The sequence below is a fragment of the Armigeres subalbatus genome, chromosome 3, assembly GCF_024139115.2.
Source record: "Armigeres subalbatus isolate Guangzhou_Male chromosome 3, GZ_Asu_2, whole genome shotgun sequence".
NCBI classification, from domain to species: Eukaryota; Metazoa; Arthropoda; class Insecta; order Diptera; family Culicidae; genus Armigeres; species Armigeres subalbatus.
The window spans coordinates 197,443,566-197,463,052 of record NC_085141.1 but is presented as its reverse complement, the minus strand read 5'-3'; the positions used below and the strand labels follow the sequence as shown (position 1 = coordinate 197,463,052).

General features: G+C 41.2%; 2 protein-coding genes across 5 annotated transcripts in view; one reads left to right on the top strand and one right to left on the bottom strand.

Annotated features, from left to right (window-relative positions):
• Positions 1–8,055, bottom strand: part of LOC134224950 (uncharacterized) — a 32,348-nt gene extending 24,293 nt beyond the window's left edge. The window contains exon 1 of the mRNA XM_062704624.1: positions 5,262–8,055. Within this exon, the coding sequence (XP_062560608.1) occupies positions 5,262–7,841 (2,580 nt within the window). The 5' untranslated portion in view covers positions 7,842–8,055. The remainder of the gene's footprint in view (positions 1–5,261) is intronic.
• Positions 1–17,034, top strand: part of LOC134225010 (protein-L-histidine N-pros-methyltransferase) — a 73,720-nt gene extending 56,686 nt beyond the window's left edge. Inside the window, exons 1-6 of one of the 4 annotated variants that reach the window (XM_062704742.1) lie at positions 12,590–12,721; positions 13,719–13,810; positions 14,819–15,109; positions 16,259–16,410; positions 16,494–16,666; positions 16,737–17,034. In XM_062704742.1, coding sequence (XP_062560726.1) covers positions 13,721–13,810; positions 14,819–15,109; positions 16,259–16,410; positions 16,494–16,666; positions 16,737–16,948 — 918 coding nt within the window. In that variant the 5' untranslated portion in view covers positions 12,590–12,721; positions 13,719–13,720 and the 3' untranslated portion in view covers positions 16,949–17,034. Of the gene's footprint in view, positions 1–12,589; positions 12,722–13,170; positions 13,317–13,443; positions 13,554–13,718; positions 13,811–14,818; positions 15,110–16,258; positions 16,411–16,493; positions 16,667–16,736 lie in introns of those variants that run through there. The other 3 variants (XM_062704745.1, XM_062704744.1, XM_062704743.1) reach the window with 3 other exon arrangements.
• The last annotated feature ends 2,453 nt before the right edge of the window (positions 17,035–19,487 follow it).

Sequence of the window (19,487 nt, the reverse complement as noted above, 5' to 3'; positions counted from 1 at the left end):
TATCCCTACCTCCCCGCGGTGCTAGCCGGGATACGAGCAACCTTAGGGAAGATCGGGGGAACTATGGTCGTATGCTGACAGGGAAGGGGGGGTTTGCTCCTCTCCGGAGGTGCAAATCTTATTGAGCGTCTGTTCTCCATGTCAGGATCGGCTCACAACAGCGTCTGTTCTCCATGTTAGGGGCGGCTGATCATCGTCCGAGTGCCAGCGAGGGACTCTAAGTGAAACTGTGCACCATGGTCCACCGGAAATAAGGAGGAATGGTCCTCCGGAAATTTAGAGGGTTTGGTGTCAGGCCCTGCAAGCCAGCCTTTAAAAATCATAAGCAACGAACAATCAACAAGAGAGTACGGACCGGAACCATCGGCGAAGACCACTGCGACGAAAAGGGACTAGCGATTGGAAACTCGGTTCGTGGAACTGCAAATTTCTCAACTTCATCGGGAGCACACGCATACTCGCCGATGTGCTCAAGGACCGTGGATTCGGCATCGTAGCGCTGCAGGAGGTTTGTTGGAAGGGATCAATGGTGCGAACGTTTAGAGGTAATCATACCATCTACCAGAGCTGCGGCAACACACACGAGCTGGGAACAGCTTTCATAGTGATGGGCGATATGCAAAAGCGCGTGATCGGGTGGTGGCCGATCAATGAAAGAATGTGCAGGTTGAGGACGGCCTTTGATCCTTCTTCAACTTCAGCATAATCAACGTCCATAGCCCACACTCCGGAAGCACTGATGATGATAAGGACGCATTCTACGCGCAGCTGGAACGTGAGTACGACAGCTGCCCAAGCCACGACGTCAAAATCATCATAGGAGATTTGAACGCTCAGGTTGGCCAAGAGGAGGAGTTTAGACCGACTATTGGAAAGTTCAGCGCTCACCGGCTGATGAACGAAAATGACCTACGACTAATTGATTTCGCCGCCTCCAAGAATATGGATATTCGCAGCACCTACTTCCAACACAGCCTTCCGTATCGGTACACCTGGAGATCACCACTGCAGACTGAATCACAAATCGACCACGTTCTGATTGATGGACGGCACTTTTCCGGCCATCTGCGAGTTGTGGCGCCTGCCTAGGATGTGGTGGGGTTTGACAGTGGGCCCTGTTAAACCTCTATAAAAAGCTGCATGTATCCGCAAGTGGGCTCCGCCAAAGCGACCGTGTGCCGCTCAAAGCGCACAAGCCCAAGTCCTGGTGTTAGGTGGGACGCTAAACAGCCCTGACACGACGGCCCTCCGACGAGACAGGAGGTTTGCGCTGGCCCAATAAGCCGCCTTTAAAAACAACTATTACGAACGACATAGAAGATAATACGACTCGATACAATCGGCAACGACCTAGGCGACGAATAAAGGATCACGATTGGAAGCTTGGAACATGGAACTGCAAGTCGCTAGGCTTCGCAGGTTGCGATAGGATAATCTACGATGAATTACATCCCCGCAACTTCGATGTCGTAGCGCTGCAGGAAATCTGCTGGACAGGACAGAAAGTGTGGAAAAGCGGGCATCGAGCGGCTACCTTCTACCAAAGCTGTGGCACCACCAACGAGCTGGGAACCGGCTTCATAGTGCTGGGAAAGATGCGCCAACGCGTGATTGGGTGGCAGCCAATCAACGCAAGGATGTGCAAGCTGAGGATAAAAGGCCGTTTCTTCAACTATAGCATCATCAACGTGCACTGCCCACACGAAGGGAGATCCGATGACGAGAAAGAAGCGTTCTATGCGCAGCTGGAGCACACATACGATGGATGCCCACTGCGGGACGTCAAAATCGTCATCGGTGACATGAACGCTCAGGTAGGAAGGGAGGAAATGTATAGACCGGTCATCGGACCGGATAGTCTGCATACCGTATCGAACGACAACGGCCAACGATGCATAAACTTTGCAGCCTCCCGCGGAATGGTAGTCCGAAGCACTTTCTTCCCCCGTAAGAATATCCACAAGGCCACATGGAAATCACCTAATCAAGTAACGGAAAACCAAATCGACCACGTTATAATCGACGGTAAATTCTTCTCCGACATCACGAACGTACGCACTCACCGCAGTGCGAATATTGAATCCGACCACTACCTTGTCGCAGTATGTCTGCGCTCAAAACTCTCGACGGTGATCAACACGCGTCGGAGTCGTCCGCCGCGGCTTAACATTGGGCGGCTACAAGACGGTAGACTAGCCCAAGACTACGCGCAGCAGCTGGAAGTGGCACTCCCAACGGAAGAGCAGCTAGGCGCAGCATCTCTTGAAGATGGCTGGAGAGATATTCGATCCGCCATTGGAAGCATCGCAACCGCTGCACTAGGCACGGTGGCTCCGGATCAGAGAAACGACTGGTATGACGGCGAATGTGAGCAGTTAGTTGAGGAGAAGAATGCAGCATGGGCGAGATTGCTGCAACACCGCACGAGGGCGAATGAGGCACGATACAAACGGGCGCGGAACAGACAAAACTCGATTTTCCGGAGGAAAAAGCGCCAGCAGGAAGATCGAGACCGTGAAGAGACGGAGGGACTGTACCGCGCTAATAACGCACGAAAGTTCTATGAGAAGTTGAACCGTTCACGTAAGGGCCACGTGCCACAGCCCGATATGTGTAAGGACATAAACGGGAACCTTCTTACGAACGAGCGTGAGGTGATCCAAAGGTGGCGGCAGCACTACGAAGAGCACCTGAATGACGATATGGCAGACAACGGTGGCGGTATGGTAATGAACCTAGGAGCACGCGCGCAGGACATTCGACTTCCGGCTCCGAATCTCCAGGAAATCCAGGAGGAGATCGGCCGGCTGAAAAACAACAAAGCCCCTGGAGTTGACCAACTACCAGGAGAGCTGTTTAAACACGGTGGTGAAGCACTGGCTAGAGCGCTGCATTGGGTGATTACCAAGGTTTGGGAGGATGAGGTTCTGCCGCAGGAGTGGATGGAAGGTGTCGTGTGTCCCATCTACAAAAAGGGCGATAAGCTGGATTGTAGCAACTACCGCGCAATCACATTGCTGAACGCCGCCTACAAGGTACTCTCCCAAATTTTATGCCGTCGACTAACACCAATTGCAAGAGAGTTCGTGGGGCAGTACCAGGCGAGATTTATGGGTGAACGCTCTACCACAGACCAGGTGTTCGCCATACGTCAGGTATTGCAGAAATGCCGCGAATACAACGTGCCCACACATCATCTATTTATTGACTTCAAAGCCGCATATGATACAATCGATCGGGACCAGCTATGGCAGCTAATGTACGAAAACGGATTTCCGGATAAACTGATACGGTTGATCAAGGCGACGATGGATCGGGTGATGTGCGTAGTTCGAGTTTCAGGGGCATTCTCGAGTCCCTTCGAAACCCGTAGAGGGTTACGGCAAGGTGATGGTCTTTCGTGTCTGCTATTCAACATCGCTTTGGAGGGAGTAATACGAAGGGCAGGAATTGACACGAGTGGTACGATTTTCACGAAGTCCGTCCAGTTATTTGGTTTCGCCGACGACATTGATATCATGGCACGTGGCATTTCGCTACAATAGATCTAATAACTGGTCGCAGTGGCACACCCGAACAGGAAAAAAAAAATGGCACGTAACTTTGAGAGGATGGAGGAAGCCTACATCAGACTGAAAAGCGAAGCTAAACGGATTGGACTAGTCATCAACACGTCGAAGACGAAGTACATGATAGGAAGAGGCTCAAGAGAGGTCAATGTGAGCCACCCACCACGAGTTTCTATCGGTGGTGACGAAATCGAGGTGGTTGAAGAATTCGTGTACTTGGGCTCACTGGTGACCGCCGATAACGATACCAGCAGAGAAATTCGGAGGCGCATAGTGGCTGGAAATCGTACGTACTTTGGACTCCGCAAGACGCTCCGATCGAATAGAGTTTGCCGCCGTACCAAACTGACTATCTACAAAACGCTTATAAGACCGGTAGTTCTCTACGGACACGAGACCTGGACGATGCTCGTGGAGGACCAACGCGCACTGGGAGTTTTCGAAAGGAAAGTGTTGCGTACCATCTATGGTGGGTTGCAGATGGCGGACGACTTGCGGACCCTCCGCAGACTGCGTGGTTGGCGAAGTGCAGCCATGAACCGAGCTGAATGGAGAAGTCTTTTATGTGCAGCACAGGCCACTCCGGCCTTAGTCTGATGATAAATAAAACTTTTCCGACATTATCGACGTCAGGACATATCGTGGCGCTAATATCGACTCTGACCACTATCTGGTGATGGTTAAGCTGCGCCCAAAACTATCCGTCATCAACAATGTTCGGTACCGACGACCGCCGCGGTACGACCTAGAGCGACTGAAGCAACCTGATGTCGCCACTGCATACGCGCAGCATCTCGAGGCAGCGTTGCCGGAAGAGGGTGAGCTCGATGGGGTCCCTCTTGAGGACTGCTGGAATACATTCAAAGCAGCCATTAACGACGCAACGGAGAAAACGTCGGGTATGTGGGACGAAGTCGACGGAATGATTGGTTCGACGAAGAGTGCAGACAGATTCTGGAAGAGAAGGACGCAGCGCGGGCGGTCGCGCTGCAGCAAGGTACCCGGCAGAACGTGGAACGTTATAGACGGAAGCGGAGACAGCAGACCCGCCTTTTTCAAGAGAAGAAACGCCGCCTGGAAGAACCGGAGTGCGAGGAGATGGAACAGCTGTGCCGTTCTCAAGATACACGCAAGTTCTATCAGAAGCTCAACGCATCCCGCAAAGGCTTCGTGCCGCGAGCCGAAATGTGCCGGGATAAGGATGGGAGCATCTTGACGGACGAACGTGTGGTGATCGAAAGGTGGAAGCAGCACTACGGCAGTGAAAATCAAGGCAGCGGATGAGATGACTACGTCAGTTCAGCGGACGATGGAAGCCAACCAGCCCCCACCTTGAGGGAAGTTAAGGATGCCATTCAACAGCTAAAGACCAATAAAGCAGCTGGTAAGGATGGTGTCGGAGCTGAGCTCATCAAGATGGCCCCGGAAAAGCTGGCCACTCACCTGCACAAACTGATAGTCAGAATCTGGGAAACCGAACAGCTACCGGAGGAGTGGAAGGAAGTCATGAAGTTGTACGACAATAACCCATTTCTATTGGTTGAAAAAGAAGAAAAACAAACATGCCAGAAAAGCACTGGCCCCTGACTTAGACTTAGAATTGGAAATAAACCAAAGATGCTGATACAAATATGATAAAGTTTACTATAATATTACAATTAGGGATTAAGCAAAACACAGTACCAGACTCACCTGTGTACAGAAAACTCCGCATGTAGCACAACTGCCGTGATGATGTAACCGTCGCTGATGTACCGTACATAGAAGCTGATAGCTAGCACTATTGCTCGGACGTAACAGGTTCTGCAAACTTCCTATCAACTCGTTCCTGCACCCGATGAGTTGCCCATCAATTTCATCGACGGCTGTGCAATACATACGACATTGCGTTTTCGTGGTGAAGTAACGAGTGTCTTTTTGGCAGAAACATGTCAGCTCGGTTTCCGGCTGGATATGGGGAAGGGGCGATACATGAGACGCATCCTGTTCTGTTGGAACTTTGGTGTGGTCCTCAAGTGGAGGGCTGTCAAACAATGTGAAGCTTTGGTTTGTCAGAGGTCTAGGAGGGTTTGTACAAACTTCCTTTTCAATTACAGCTATTTGCACCTCAGTAGCTATGTAATTTTTATTTTTATTTTGATTTGGTGTGGTTTTGTTGCCTATTCTCTGCAGCCCAAGCATGAACATGTGCTTTTCTTTTAGTTTGAGCAATCTTCGTTGCTGCAACTTGTTGAGTTTACTATTGCATTCAGGTGACTTATTGCTTCCCAAGTTATCTCTTTTCACTTCTTCGATAAAATCTAATGGATCACGACATTTTGTTTTCAAACTTTTAAAAGATGAAGTCCAATTTAGTTTTTTTCTGACGGAATCAGGTTGAGGCAATAATATATTTTCCTGACTAGTTTTAGGCTTAACGTGGCTGATCTCTTTTATTTCTGCTGTTGGTTCAGGCGGATCATGTTTAAGTATAGCACATGTATTTGAAGAATCTTTAGCCTCTGAGTTCAGATTTAATCTAGCATTGTTTTGCAATTCAAATCCATAACGAAGTTCATCATTAGCCAAAATCTTGGCAGACAGTTTAATAGGACGCGATAGTCTACCTTGAATACCTGTGGTGTCATTCTTTTCTCTCCGAGCAATCGCTGATGCCAGTATCCCGTCACTACCATCTCTGGAGAGTCGAATTGGTCGTTGCTTTGGTGAATGCTCCTTATGATTTTTGTTCTTGGTAAGTTCTCGCTGAGATTCGTGAGAATTTTTTAACTTATGGTCATTGCTTACTTTTTCCGATTCATTAAGCACCTTTTTAGTACTCGGACCAAAGCGGGATGACCTTCTTCGGTTCGTTTTGATCTCAACATTACGAGCTGTTTGTCTCGTACGGTAATCTCTTCTTAGTTGTGGTACTCTTTCACCTTTTGGAAAAGTTCGTAAGCCTGATTTACTTCGTGCTCGTTTTTCAGCAATGCCTTCTTGGTGAAGATTAAGTTTCCTCACTTTTACTCTATTATCATCACTTTTTTTAAACTTCGTTTTTGATTTTAAAACTTCCCTGGGTTTTATTCCGATTGATTTGTTTCTTAGAACTCTACCGACTGTATCAATGTGTTTACCCTTATCATTTTTCCTATCACTGTTGTCTACTTCACCAATGATTTCGATGGCTTCCTTATCAGATATTGAGCATGATTTTTGTAATGATGGTGGTGATGTTTCCAATCTCGGTGGATCTGGTGGATCTAACACGTTGTTCTGCTCTGAGCCAGTAACATGATCTATCTGCAACCGCGTTGACCGTCTCACAGATCCCGTTGAAGACTGCGTTTCTTGCTGCTCATCTTCCATATCGTCCTTCCTAGGGTTTTCTGCATCACTTATCGAAGAGAAATCTGGTTCATTTTTAGATAAGGTGTTTATTTGTGCTTGTGGTTTATCACCGTCTGAATCTAAGTGATTTTCAGAGTTCTCATTATTTTTTGAAGACACTTCTGGCTCATTTACGAGTTGGGTTTGTGTCTGCACTGACTGTAAATTGTTTGTTTCTTCTAAAGATGGATCTAAGGTTAAGCATGTGGCATTGAAAGTTGAAGACATGTGAAGAAATATATTATTGGTTTTTGGCAATAATTGTTGTGTGTTTATAGGTGTTTCTTCGCTTTCTAATCTGGAAATCGAAGTCTCTTCAGTTTGGGGATTTCCATCAGAAGTATCTAATTGCATTGGTGCTACTTCGTCAGTATTATCTATTGACTTGGAATTCTCTTCGTTATCAATTTCGACGTTCAAGGTACACGTACCAGTCGCATATATATCCATCTCATCGTTTGCAAGGCTTATTAATTTGTCACCTTCATTAAAACATTCAACTGTAATATGATCATTTGATTCTTCAACTAACACTGAAAGAGCTCCTTGAGTTGAAGCGAGTGCTTCTTGAATTTCAGCTCCACTTATATCGTGAGCGATTTCAATTTCAATTTCTGCGCTTTCACTCACTTCTGCTGCTACAAGATCTGGGGAACCATCACTTTTGTTATTTTCATCTGGCGACGGGCTCAGCTCACAGTTGTTGTGGGTTTGGTGCTTGTCTTTGTCTTTTGATTTTACTTTCGTGCGACTATTCTTCGACCGGCTGGCAAATTGATTATTTTTCAGTGCTCGCCATTTGAACGTTTCGTCCATCGATATTTCTGCTTGTTTGGGTAATGCACTCTCTTGATTGAACTTCGACGACATATGATTCAGTAGGTTGTCTATGAAATCCATTATTGCAACTTTATGAACTCAACATGACAAGTAAAGACACGAAACTATATGTTTCAATGTTGATCAGTTTGCTGCATTAGATTTGAACAATCTACGTATTCAGTTGAATAAGTTTAGAAAACTTGCGATCTTTATCCATGATGAATGAAGATGTTAACAACTAACACTATTATTTACCAATGTAATGCTTGACATTTCAGCAATGATTGCATGAAAAATCTTTACACGATAAGTTTAGAGCACATACCTATTAAATATGCTCTCATTTGCTCGCTCTCTTAGCAAAACATAATCATAGTATGTGTCAAGTATAAAACAAATCTGTGTTGGTGTCGGTCGTTTATCTCATAAGTCATGCATTGTTTCGAATAAGAATATATTCATACGGCGATGGCTGTGGAATCCAAATATCCTTGTTCTTAATTAGGATCCCAATTTCTCGAGCAGAGAGGATCGTACAATATAAAAATGCATGTGTAACAGCTTGGACAGATATTAGATTCCACTATGATTTTTTTTTCATCATACCATTTTTTCTCCATGCTTTTTCACAGTTGGCACAGTACATACAAGGCACAGTACGTATCATATTGGAATCACAGTGTGGGTCGTGTCCTTTAATATAAATCGGTTGAAAATATATCATCGAAGACAGAAGCTTTTTCCCACTATAAGGATTGCTGACGTTTAATCATCTTTCTCTTTCAAGCGCATAGGAAGGATGGGATTTGTTTTCATCGGGAAACGTTTCCCGATGAAAACAAATCCTATTCTGCCTATGCGCTTGAAAGAGAAAGGTGATGAAACGTCAGCAAGCTCTATAAGGCTTGCTGACGTTGATCGTCTTTCTCTTGCACGCGCACGGAGGGGATAGGATTTGTTTGCATCGGGAGACGCTTCCGAAGCGTTTCCCGATTAAAACAAATCCTATTCGCTCCATGCGCTTGAAAGAGAAGGATGAGTAAACGTCAGCAACCTCTATTCAAGCTTTACACGTTCAATTTGTTTGCGGAAAAGGTTACAATTAATTAGGCACTTTATAAGTCTGCAAGATAATTTTGGTTTTTGCAATGCAATGAATTCGGATTCTAGCGAAACACTATAGGGGTAAACTTTTTGGAATATGTATACTGTCTTTATCGCATATTTGTCCCACTTTTGCCGGATTTCCCACACGGTTAGAAAAATGTACCTAATATTAGGTACTTTTCACTCAAATCGGGGATTCAGTGTGGGAACCCAAAATTAAGTATTTTTTTCTTGAAATTAAATAAAATTCACTTAATATTAAGTAAAACATACTTAATTTTAAATAGAAACTAACCAAAAGTTAGGTAAATTTTACTCAACTTTTGTAAACATGAGATTACTCAACGTTGGGTTCCCACACTTTAATGCCCTTGTTGAGATGCAAGGAGGGTGGGAGATGCAAGAGAAAAAAAGTACCTAAAATTAGGTACTTTTTTCTAACCGTGTATAGACGAATCCAAGTAAAAATAAGAAGAAAACACAGGACGGTGTTAAGTGGTGTTAACTTTGACAGATCCTACACCATAAGGCTATCTGACGTTTATCATCTTTCTCTTGCACGCGCACAGGCGGGATAGGGTTCGTTTTCATACGGAAACGCTTCCGAAGCGTTTCCGTATGAAAACAAATCCTATCTCTTCCGTGCGCGTGCAAGAGAAAGATGATCAAACGTCAGATACCCTTATAGCATAAGGCTTTCTGAGGTTTAATCATCTTTCTCTTGCTCGCGCACGGAAAGGATAGGATTTGTTTTCATACGGAAACGCTTCGGAAACGTTTCCGTATAGAGCTTGCTGACGTTTGATCATCTTTCTCTTGTACGCGCACACGATGAAAACAAATCTTATCCAAATCCTGATTGATATATGATGCATAGACGAATCCAAGTAAAAATAAAAAGAAGACACACGACGGTGTTAACTTTGACAGATCCTACAGCACAGCATAGGAAGATCATTTAAAAATGCTTATAATAAATTCTAGACAAATTGTAATTAAAATCTGATTGATGTACGATACGGAAAAAGTTCTGAAATACATACTTGGAAGCTTATCTATTTTTTTTGTATATTTTCCAAAAATGTATCTATCATACAGTTCGGATTTTTTTCCGTATCAGATTTTAATTACATTTTGTCTAGAATTTATTATAAGCATTTCAAAATGATCTTTCTATGGTGTGCTGTAGGATCTGTCAAAGTTAACACCGTCGCGTGTCTTCTTATTTTTACTTGGATTCGTCTATAGGCATTCGACCATATGGCAAATTTAGGATACAAAGACAAACCGGTACACCCGCCCTATTAAAAAACTGATCACAGTTCTGTTATCCTATTCTCGCACAATGTCAATGTATAAAATCCATAACATTGATTCTCGCATTCTATCTGCCTATTTGCGTTTGGTGCTGCAATCATACATTTGATTTGCATAATTTACTTTGCAATCCCGAACAAAGTTGAGTGCATAAAACTAGTATGATATAATGATAAAAAGTAACTTGATGCCAATCCTTATACATTCAATTTTCTTTCTAATATTTAACTCGATAATTAATATAATAAATGGCGTAATCTGAATAGACTATTAACACGATACTTATATCACAGACAAACAGACGTAACACTGAGGAAATTCCCATCGACCATGAGCTCAACGGTCGTTTCATATTCAACTGCTTGCGAGTTTCACATCCAGGAGCGCGCGCATCGTATTCCTTTATATTTGACATCTCACACTAGCGCCTAGCGTCTGTGCCTATATTATGATAAATGGCGTAATTTGAATAAGCTATGATCCTATTCACAAATTACGTAACTCTTAAAGGGGTGAGAGTGTTGAGAGTGACGATGCATACATTTTAAGATGCTTCATTCAAAATTGTGACATAGGGGGAAGGGGGATGGAAAATTACAAACTTTTGCGTTAATGGATCTTCCCTTTTCAACGCTTGCGTAGACCCAGGTTATTTTACGCGGTTGGAATTCATTCATTTCTTGGTTAACCTGAGTTTTCCCAGATTTTTGAATACCCCCTGAATTTTCTTTGATTTTTTTGTGAATTTTTTCGTATATATATAGGAGGAAAGACGGCTTATGAAATTTGGCCACAATTTTCTTTGATATGTAAAGAATGTTTAGGCCAAATTTGAGCTTAGTCAGTCATAAAAAAAAACCCTGCCAATAATAGAACAAAACCTGCCAAAGCTGTCATTCCCCCGATATAAGTTTTTTCAATAAATCAAAATAAGCAATAAATTATTGTAGAATTTCCGCAAAATTAATATTTTTTTTAATATTCAAAAAATTACGAAGGAATAATAAAGTAATAATAAAAAATACAAAAAGCTTCTTAAATATAATAAAAAATATAATTAAATATAATTAATGAAATTTATAATAAAAATCTCAAATCTCCTTTAATGAAAATTTTATAGAAACAATACAGCTGGGAAAAATGTTAAATATCAAGTTTAGTCTTCTGTAAAATGTAAAATATTTTAATCGAAATGGGTGTTAACTAAATAAATATTTGTACGTTTCGACATTCGTGAACGAATACAATAAGGCTATCTGACGTTTAATCATCTTTCTCTTGCTCGCGCACGGAAAGGTTTGATTTGTTTCCATACGGAAACGCTTCGGAAGCATTTCCGTATGAAAACAACGCTTCGGAAGCATTTCGGTATGAAAACAAACCCTATCCCGTCTGTGCGCGTGCAAGAGAAAGATATGATAAACGTCAGATAGCCTTACACAGAAAAAATAAAGAACCTAAAAAAAAAGTTTAAAGTACGAAGTTCAAATTTTTAACTCAATATTAGGTAGTTTTCTCACTCCCTCTCATGAATGATATTATAAACAAAGAGAGCTGCATCGACCCAACGTATGCTGTTCCGTGGAAGAAGCCAAATTTGAGTTGTTTTCACCATAGTCTCGAGTGAGTGAAAATAACATAAATTTGAGTTGGTGAAACTTCATAGTGGGTGAAAATTCAACATGGGAGTAAAGGCAAAGTGCTCACCGGATTTTTTCGCATTTTACTTATTTTTGGCTTCTTCCACGCAAGGGCGGATTTGAGTGAAAGGAACCGTAAAGTGAGTTGTTTCGCGGTTCCGTGTATACACGTACAAATACTCGTGTCATGCACTGTACGACATAAATAAACAAATCTCTGACAAATGCAAACATCATCAGACCGAGAGACCTGAATAAGAGAAACGCGGATAGAAAATATGACTCTGCCAACACTGCATTCAATCTTCTTCATCAAAGAGCAACACATGAAAAGGAAGAAATGGTTTATGTGGATATTGTCTATCCGGAACAAATTTAGAACGCTTTTTATACCAAAGATGGATTTTTCTCCGGATACAGGCATCTTTCCCAACTTCAAAAGTACTGCGCTGTATTCGCCTAATGATGCGCTAAACAACGCATCAATTAGTTTGACAGATAAAACTTCGGAAGGATGTTCGGTTCAGAAGTCCCGACTTCCGAGTTCTAAGTTGGTGCTACGCCGATAATAAAATCTCACAATCCGCTATTTTATGTATCCACATCATATAACAATAGAATCCAATAAACAATGGAATTTCATTTCATAATCTATTAATGACATACATATAATATTGCAAACTAATATAAAATACATTCAATCTTGTTTATTAAAAAATAATATATAATAATATAATAAAAATTTCATTTGGCCGTTTTCAGTATTTGAGCCAACATTTTGGCTGCTTGACAGGTCTCCTGCTCGATTGGCTGCTGTTTTCGATTGGCGGCACATACCTATTCCGTTCTCTTATTCAGACCTCTAATCAGACCCGTGTTTTTGCTATAGTGCAAGTAAGTCTTATCCTTAAAGATTTGTTTCAAATAATTTCAATAAAATATTTCTCAGTATACCAAATTTCGTTGAATCTTAATAGTAGAGCATTTTTTATATCCATTACTTTTCATTTCATTCTTATGTTTTTTGTTTGTTTTCTAAACACTTTTTATGTTTGTGTATGCGTTTTTTTAAATGGAATTGAAATTATCGTCTTTCTTGTTTTACACTCAGTTGATTCAAGAATATCCTGGAGCCTATTTTGAGCATATGATCAGCATTATGAAGTATCTTATTATGAAGTTACTATCGGTGTTACTGTTCATTACTTAAAACAAAAACCCAGATTGATCCACCAAGCGGTGACGATGCCATTTTCGATTCGATTGTTTGGTTTCGTTGCGAGAAAATCGGTTAAGAATTATTATATGAAAAAGTGGATAATGTTTTTCGGTTTTTGTGCGCACATACACACGAACTGACAGACATTTGTTCAGTTCGACGAGCTGAGTCGATTGGTATATAACATCATGGGTTTCCGAGACTTCTATAAAACGTTTGATTTTGGAGTGAAATAATAGGCTTTCGGTACAACTTTGTTGTACGAGAAAGGTAAAAGTAGCATACGCAAATAACAAGGATTCAATTGCAATTAATTTCGCCTTAGTCGTGAGATAAAAACTTCTTATGCTGCTTATGGCTCTACTGCTAGTTCAATTCAAATATTAAACCTTTTATAATACAGTATACTGAAAGGCTTAAGATCATGAAACAGTGGTATTCAATAGAATTCCCAAAGAGCTAAATGTCATAACGGTTGAGATGTTGGCGTGTGTGTATAATTATAAGGTGATTGTGTGTATAAAGTAATTGATTGCTTTCTCCGCGATTGGGTACATTCATTGGGAAATGCATTCCCATTTCTCTGCATTTAAAATTCACCTAATTCTTTACACAGCTTTAATTAGAATTGAGTTTCTACAAAGGCATAACTATCATGTATTCTATTTTTAGAAATGAATTATTCTCCAAGAGGATTTCTGGCGCGTACTGTTGTAGACAAAACGCGAAATGATATTTCCCTGGACAACTGTGACATGTCAGCAGTAAGTATTATTAATATATTAATAGGGTAAATGATATATTTTGGACATGTACATATTTTGGACAAGCCTGAGCTTCTTCGATCAATTCTAGATAATGTGTAGAAATTTTTTTATCGAAAGTATGATCATTGCATACTTGTACCTCAACTCTATCGGCTCCTGATGAGAATTCACAAATCAACTATTATTTATCTTTAAAATTATCTAAAATGTAAAGCTTTCTACCAAAGTGCCTACTGGACGCCAGTATGCAGGAGAACATGCATTATAGGACTCTTCGTAACATGCACCTGAAACACGTTTAAATTGCTTCAAACGGCAAACTTGAGGTCCTGCGGCCAAAGTTTAATTGTAATTGAGATACTAACATATTCCAATCGCTTAACATAAACTTGAGACGGATGAAAAAGGAGTGGCCAAAATGAAGTTATGTTTTTATGCATCAGACATTTATTGGTCACCCCATGTACAGTACATGGATGAACCATTAATTGCCAACTTTCAGGCTGTTTTCAATGATATCGATAAGATTGCGAAACAATGTTAATTTCTGGTTTAATCTATGTCAGTTAAGCAAATAAATGCACTTAAATGAATGTGGATACGTGTAGGTAAGTCATACCATTGAGATCTGTAGGTGGCCATTTTTAAATTAGGAGAAAATGACTCTGTCCAAAACATATGCATTTTCCATGTCGAAATTATATATTTGATGTCCAAAAAGAAAATATTTCAGTTCGCAGTATATTACAGTTTACACCTAGTAAACGTAATTTACTCAAAAAATGGGCAATGGAGACACAAGACTAATCGTAGTTTATGTATTTGGATGAACCTAGTGATTTTCAATTGTTTTATACTGTTCAATCTCGATATTTTTCTAATGAATGTCCTGTGCTTGTCCAAGATACATCATTTACCCTACTATTACTTAAGGCTTTGGTACTGATCTGCAGAAGCTTATAAATAATACCTTTGTTTAACTTCGACGTTTTCCTTGGCTTACAGTGGTATTCGTTGTCTAAACTTCCGGAGCAGTATGAGAAACGGTTTGTTAACATGCAGTGTCCAGACGATATAACGCTCAAATGGTTAGAACAGTCGAAGGAAGTTTCTGGCAAATTTTGGTTGCAACTATGGCATCTAATAGCTAGGGCATTTCTGAGTGTGTTCTTGACGCAAACGGATGTCAATGGCATACTGAAACGTGGATCAATGTTTATCTTATCTGAAACACAATTTAGCCATTTACTCATTAAAAGCGGATTTGGGAAAGCTTTTGCTGATGAGTCGAAGGAAGTGAGTATACAATTTGGTTTACCATTTGATTTCTCTATAGTTTTCTAGTAGGATTGGAGAGTTGAACCATGTAGAAGGACGTCACGATTGCTATCCAAGTAAAGCCAGCAGTCAACTGTGTGCCCTAATGACAAGTATTTGTCAAGTTTATCCGAAAATCTATGACTGATAGCTTAGCGCCAGAAAGTTGGGCAATGGAAAGAGCTTTCTGAATGATTTACACTGGCGGTGTGTCATCTGGCTCTTTCCGTCCTTCGAAAAATTGTGTTTAATGCAACACCGAGAAATATCACAAACACTCATTCAAAAAATATGGATTTATGTAGTGGTTTGATGCCAATCTATGTCCCCCTTAACAAGCAGTATGGACAACTAAAGCATGTCCACGTTAAATTTCGGACACTGAGATAATGTCCAATTATTTTGTAGCAATTTTATCAATATGGACGAGAATGAAAACATGATGGAAGCAATTGTCATAAAAATTGAGCGTTTTAGTGATTTGTGAAAAATTAGAAGAAAAAAAAAACACTAGAAAATGGGTGTCCGAAATATAATATATGACAGACTTTATATATAGGTCAACGCTGCCGCTAGCCGCATGTCATGCACATCTGTATATGGGCCTCCATATACAGATGTGCTCGACTTGCGGTTGGCGGTAGTACGAGCCTTCTATAAAATTTTTGTAAACATAGACTTTGGTCCGATTCGCGAATTAAAATCAAATTGAATTTAAAAAAGACAGTTCAAAAATTTTCAAATAACCCTGCTCTCAGAGCAAGATTACTTTTGATGAATCATTTTCGCACATCCAGTTTACTCTGGCGGGCACCTATGACTGCAAACTGGTTTCATGCGTACATTACAAGACATTATTGTCAACAATTGAATGAGATGTTATACAATCTTATAGTCTTTATGTTTCATTTTGATTTAAATCCCAAACATTACTAATATTTCAAACTTTGGCTTCGCAAAGCACAAAACAAATATTTAAAATGATTTTCAACTAAAAACTTCAATTATGGAGGTTCAACTTTAAAAACGAGTTTACTGTTCTATAGAATAAATGATAAATTTTAGTAACAATGTTTGTTTGAAGTAATTTTCAATACTAGGTATTACATTTTTGGTTAATTGATACAGATAAAAGTTTTGGATATTGGAGCTGGGGATGGAGAAGTAACTTTACGGCTTGTGAATGGTATATCTTCCATCTTCCCATCGTCAACTATGAAGCTCTATGCTACAGAGTCGAGCTGGATAATGCGTTCACGATTAGCAGAGAAACAAATTACGTGAGTTTTTTAAGGTTATTAATCTTATAGCTATCAATAGTTATTAATTTCTGTAATATGTACTGTGTATTTTTTATTTTAAGGGTATTAGAGGAAATCAACCAACTCGGTGATGTTGAATTTATGTCATGTCTTAATGTACTTGACCGATGTATCGATCCACATCAGCTGTTATATGACATGTACAACGCGCTAGCACCAAATGGAAGATTATTATTGGCGCTAGTCTTACCATATAGCCATTACGTAGAAAAAAGTAAGTACAAAATAGATCTTCTACTGACTATTTATGATGATTGTATTTTTTTGTTTTTTTTCTCGCTTAGATTCTAGTCACATGCCTCTTCGGCCACTGATGGAACATTGGCCTAGTCTTTCTTGTTTACCAATAGAAAAGGAAATCGAAAAGTTCTTCGAACAATTAGAACACGTAGGTTTTAAAATTCTTTCCTGGACTAAAGCTCCGTATTTATGTGAGGGCGATCTCAAACAGTATTTTTACTGGTTAAACGACATACTGGTGGTATGCTCGAAATAGTGTAAGATAATGGATTAAGTGAGCGAAGTTAATCTATGCATTTATTGTATTGTTATATTTCGATCTATAAAAAGTATTGGTTCCTATGTTCTAAGAATTTTTATAAAGACTTGATGACATGCATGATACGTCGTTGAAGGATAATACACTTTCCTCGCATTTGTGGTACACCCACAATTATGGCAAAGCCCTTCAGACAAAAAATACTAATTTCAGAACAAAAGTAACTTTTTTCTTGGCAAGCGGATTACGCTATCTACCGTTATAAATTTGACGTGAAAAATGTTTTAAGCCTTTTTTTGCAAAAGTTGAGCAGATTAGAAGCGGTTCACATTGTTTCATAGGTAATTGCACGTAAGCTTCAGAATTTACTTACTTATGGTTTGAGTTGTGCAAAGGACCGATCTGAAACATCTCCATCCTGAGCGATGTCCAGTTATCACCTTAACCTGTTGCCAGGTTAGATTTCCCAGCACCAGGCACGTAGCCAAACTCTCGGAATACATTTTCAGAACTAACTCTCATATGTATTTTTGTACAAATGCCAACAAAGGGAATTCGGTTTCATCAGTACCCGCTAAGCTTCAGAGGACTATGGATGCCCTTCGTAGTTTAGTAGAGACAACACCTTTCTAGCGTACTGGTTTCGTGGGATCAAACCCCACCGAAGGGAGCGGTTACCCTCCAATACCTTTTCCGAACTAAATCTATCACATGTTGTGCATATGCAACATCGAGTTTCAGACATATACGTTTTGTATTTTAACCGTTAAAACGACCAAAAAATATCAAATTGAGTAATCATAATCAGCGACATCATTCCGTGCCGATAGTTCGAACGAGCCAGACGTGTGTGCTGTGTCTCATCGCGGATTGTGTTCGGTAGTGCGAGTGCTATTGTGTGGTGCGTATCCTACCTACGGATCCAAGGCGATCACTGTCGGCGAGGGGAAGTAGCTGCTTCTGGCGACGCCAGTGAAGCAGGCTATTGTTACTGCTGCTACCTACAGCAGCAGCCGCAGATAAGTGACAAAGATAGTTGTATTGTTCTCCCACAGAGTGGGTCTGATTAGAATAGTTTGAATTTTTTTTTCTTAGTTTTGTTTTTCTAATTAGTTAATAGTTATTAGTTCTTAGCTTGCAATAACTATACTTCCAACACCTTGCGAGGTGATAATGGAGGCGGAGACTGCGGAGGGCAGTGGGCCTCCCAAAGATGGTGGTCGCACATGATTCTACCATGCATCTTCTCCTGGGCCTTGGGTTGTTTACTTTCGGCAGAAAGTGAAAAGCCTAGATTTTCTCGGCATTAAGCGAGATTTGACGCGTCGTTTTCCGAAAACTGATTTCCATCAGGTAAATCGGAACAAACTACGCATAACCACACCTACATACAAGGATGCAAACGAAATCGCTAAAGACAAGGCCTACAATGTTGAATATTTGGTTTATGTCCCCTATCGGGAGGTCGAAATCGAAGGCGGGCTTGGTAGTCATATGGCTACTGCTTCTGCCTCATACGCAGGAGATCGTGGGTTCAATCCCAGGTCCGTTCCATTCCTCCTACTTTGTATCTTTCTCTATATTTCTCATGTTCTAGCAATCGCTAGAACTGGAAATGAATTTCCATACCATATCACATTTGGCAGCTCGTTAACCAAGACGGACCTCTGCCTCTCGAACCTACCCCAAATCCAAAAAATTCCAACAAATTCCGTATGAACTCGTGGCAAGTGCAGAGGTATATTCGGCTTGCAGTGGGCTCATCATTTCCTCCCCTTCCCTACATTGACTTGCATTCTGACGTGGCAGGCGCCAGTATGACTTAACAAATGAGATTACCATGTACTTGTACATTGAAGATGTGTGCTAGTCCCAAGCAAACATCGGTTGGTTACCTGTGCAAGAACAGCTGATCTGGTCATAATGGAGTAGCAACTACGAGCAGTCAATCAAGCTCAAACAAGCTCAAGACTATCGGGAGGTCGAAATTGAAGGTGTGATCAACGCAGCGAGCCTGACTTGCGAGGATGTACTTGCGGGAAAAGGCCGCTTAAAGAATGCAATTGAGTCTACTGTGGATATTCTGGATTGCAAGGAGTTGCATTCAGCTGCCATGGTAGACGGTAAAAGAGTGTTTTCTAAGTCAGGTTCGCTTCAGATGACGTTCGCCGGTTCGATTCTCCCAAAATATGTAGATATTGAAAATATGTTATTTCCGGTGCGTCTTTTTGTGCCGAGGGTGTTCAATTGTACCAACTGCAAACAGTTGGGGCACACTGCCGAGTTTTGCGACAACAAGCCCCGTTGTGGCAAATGTTTTGAAAAGCATAGGGAGCAGTCCTGTCATCAACAAGCTAGAAAGTGCGCTTATTGTGGCATGGACCCTCCCCATGGTTTGCAAGAATGCCCGGTGTACAGAAAGCGCACCCAAAAAGTGAAGCTGGCTCGTTGGTACAGCGCTTCAAGCAGTCGTATGCGGAAATGGTTAAGTCGCAAGACACATCCTCCACAACCACCGCCACGGCTGCTATTTCAG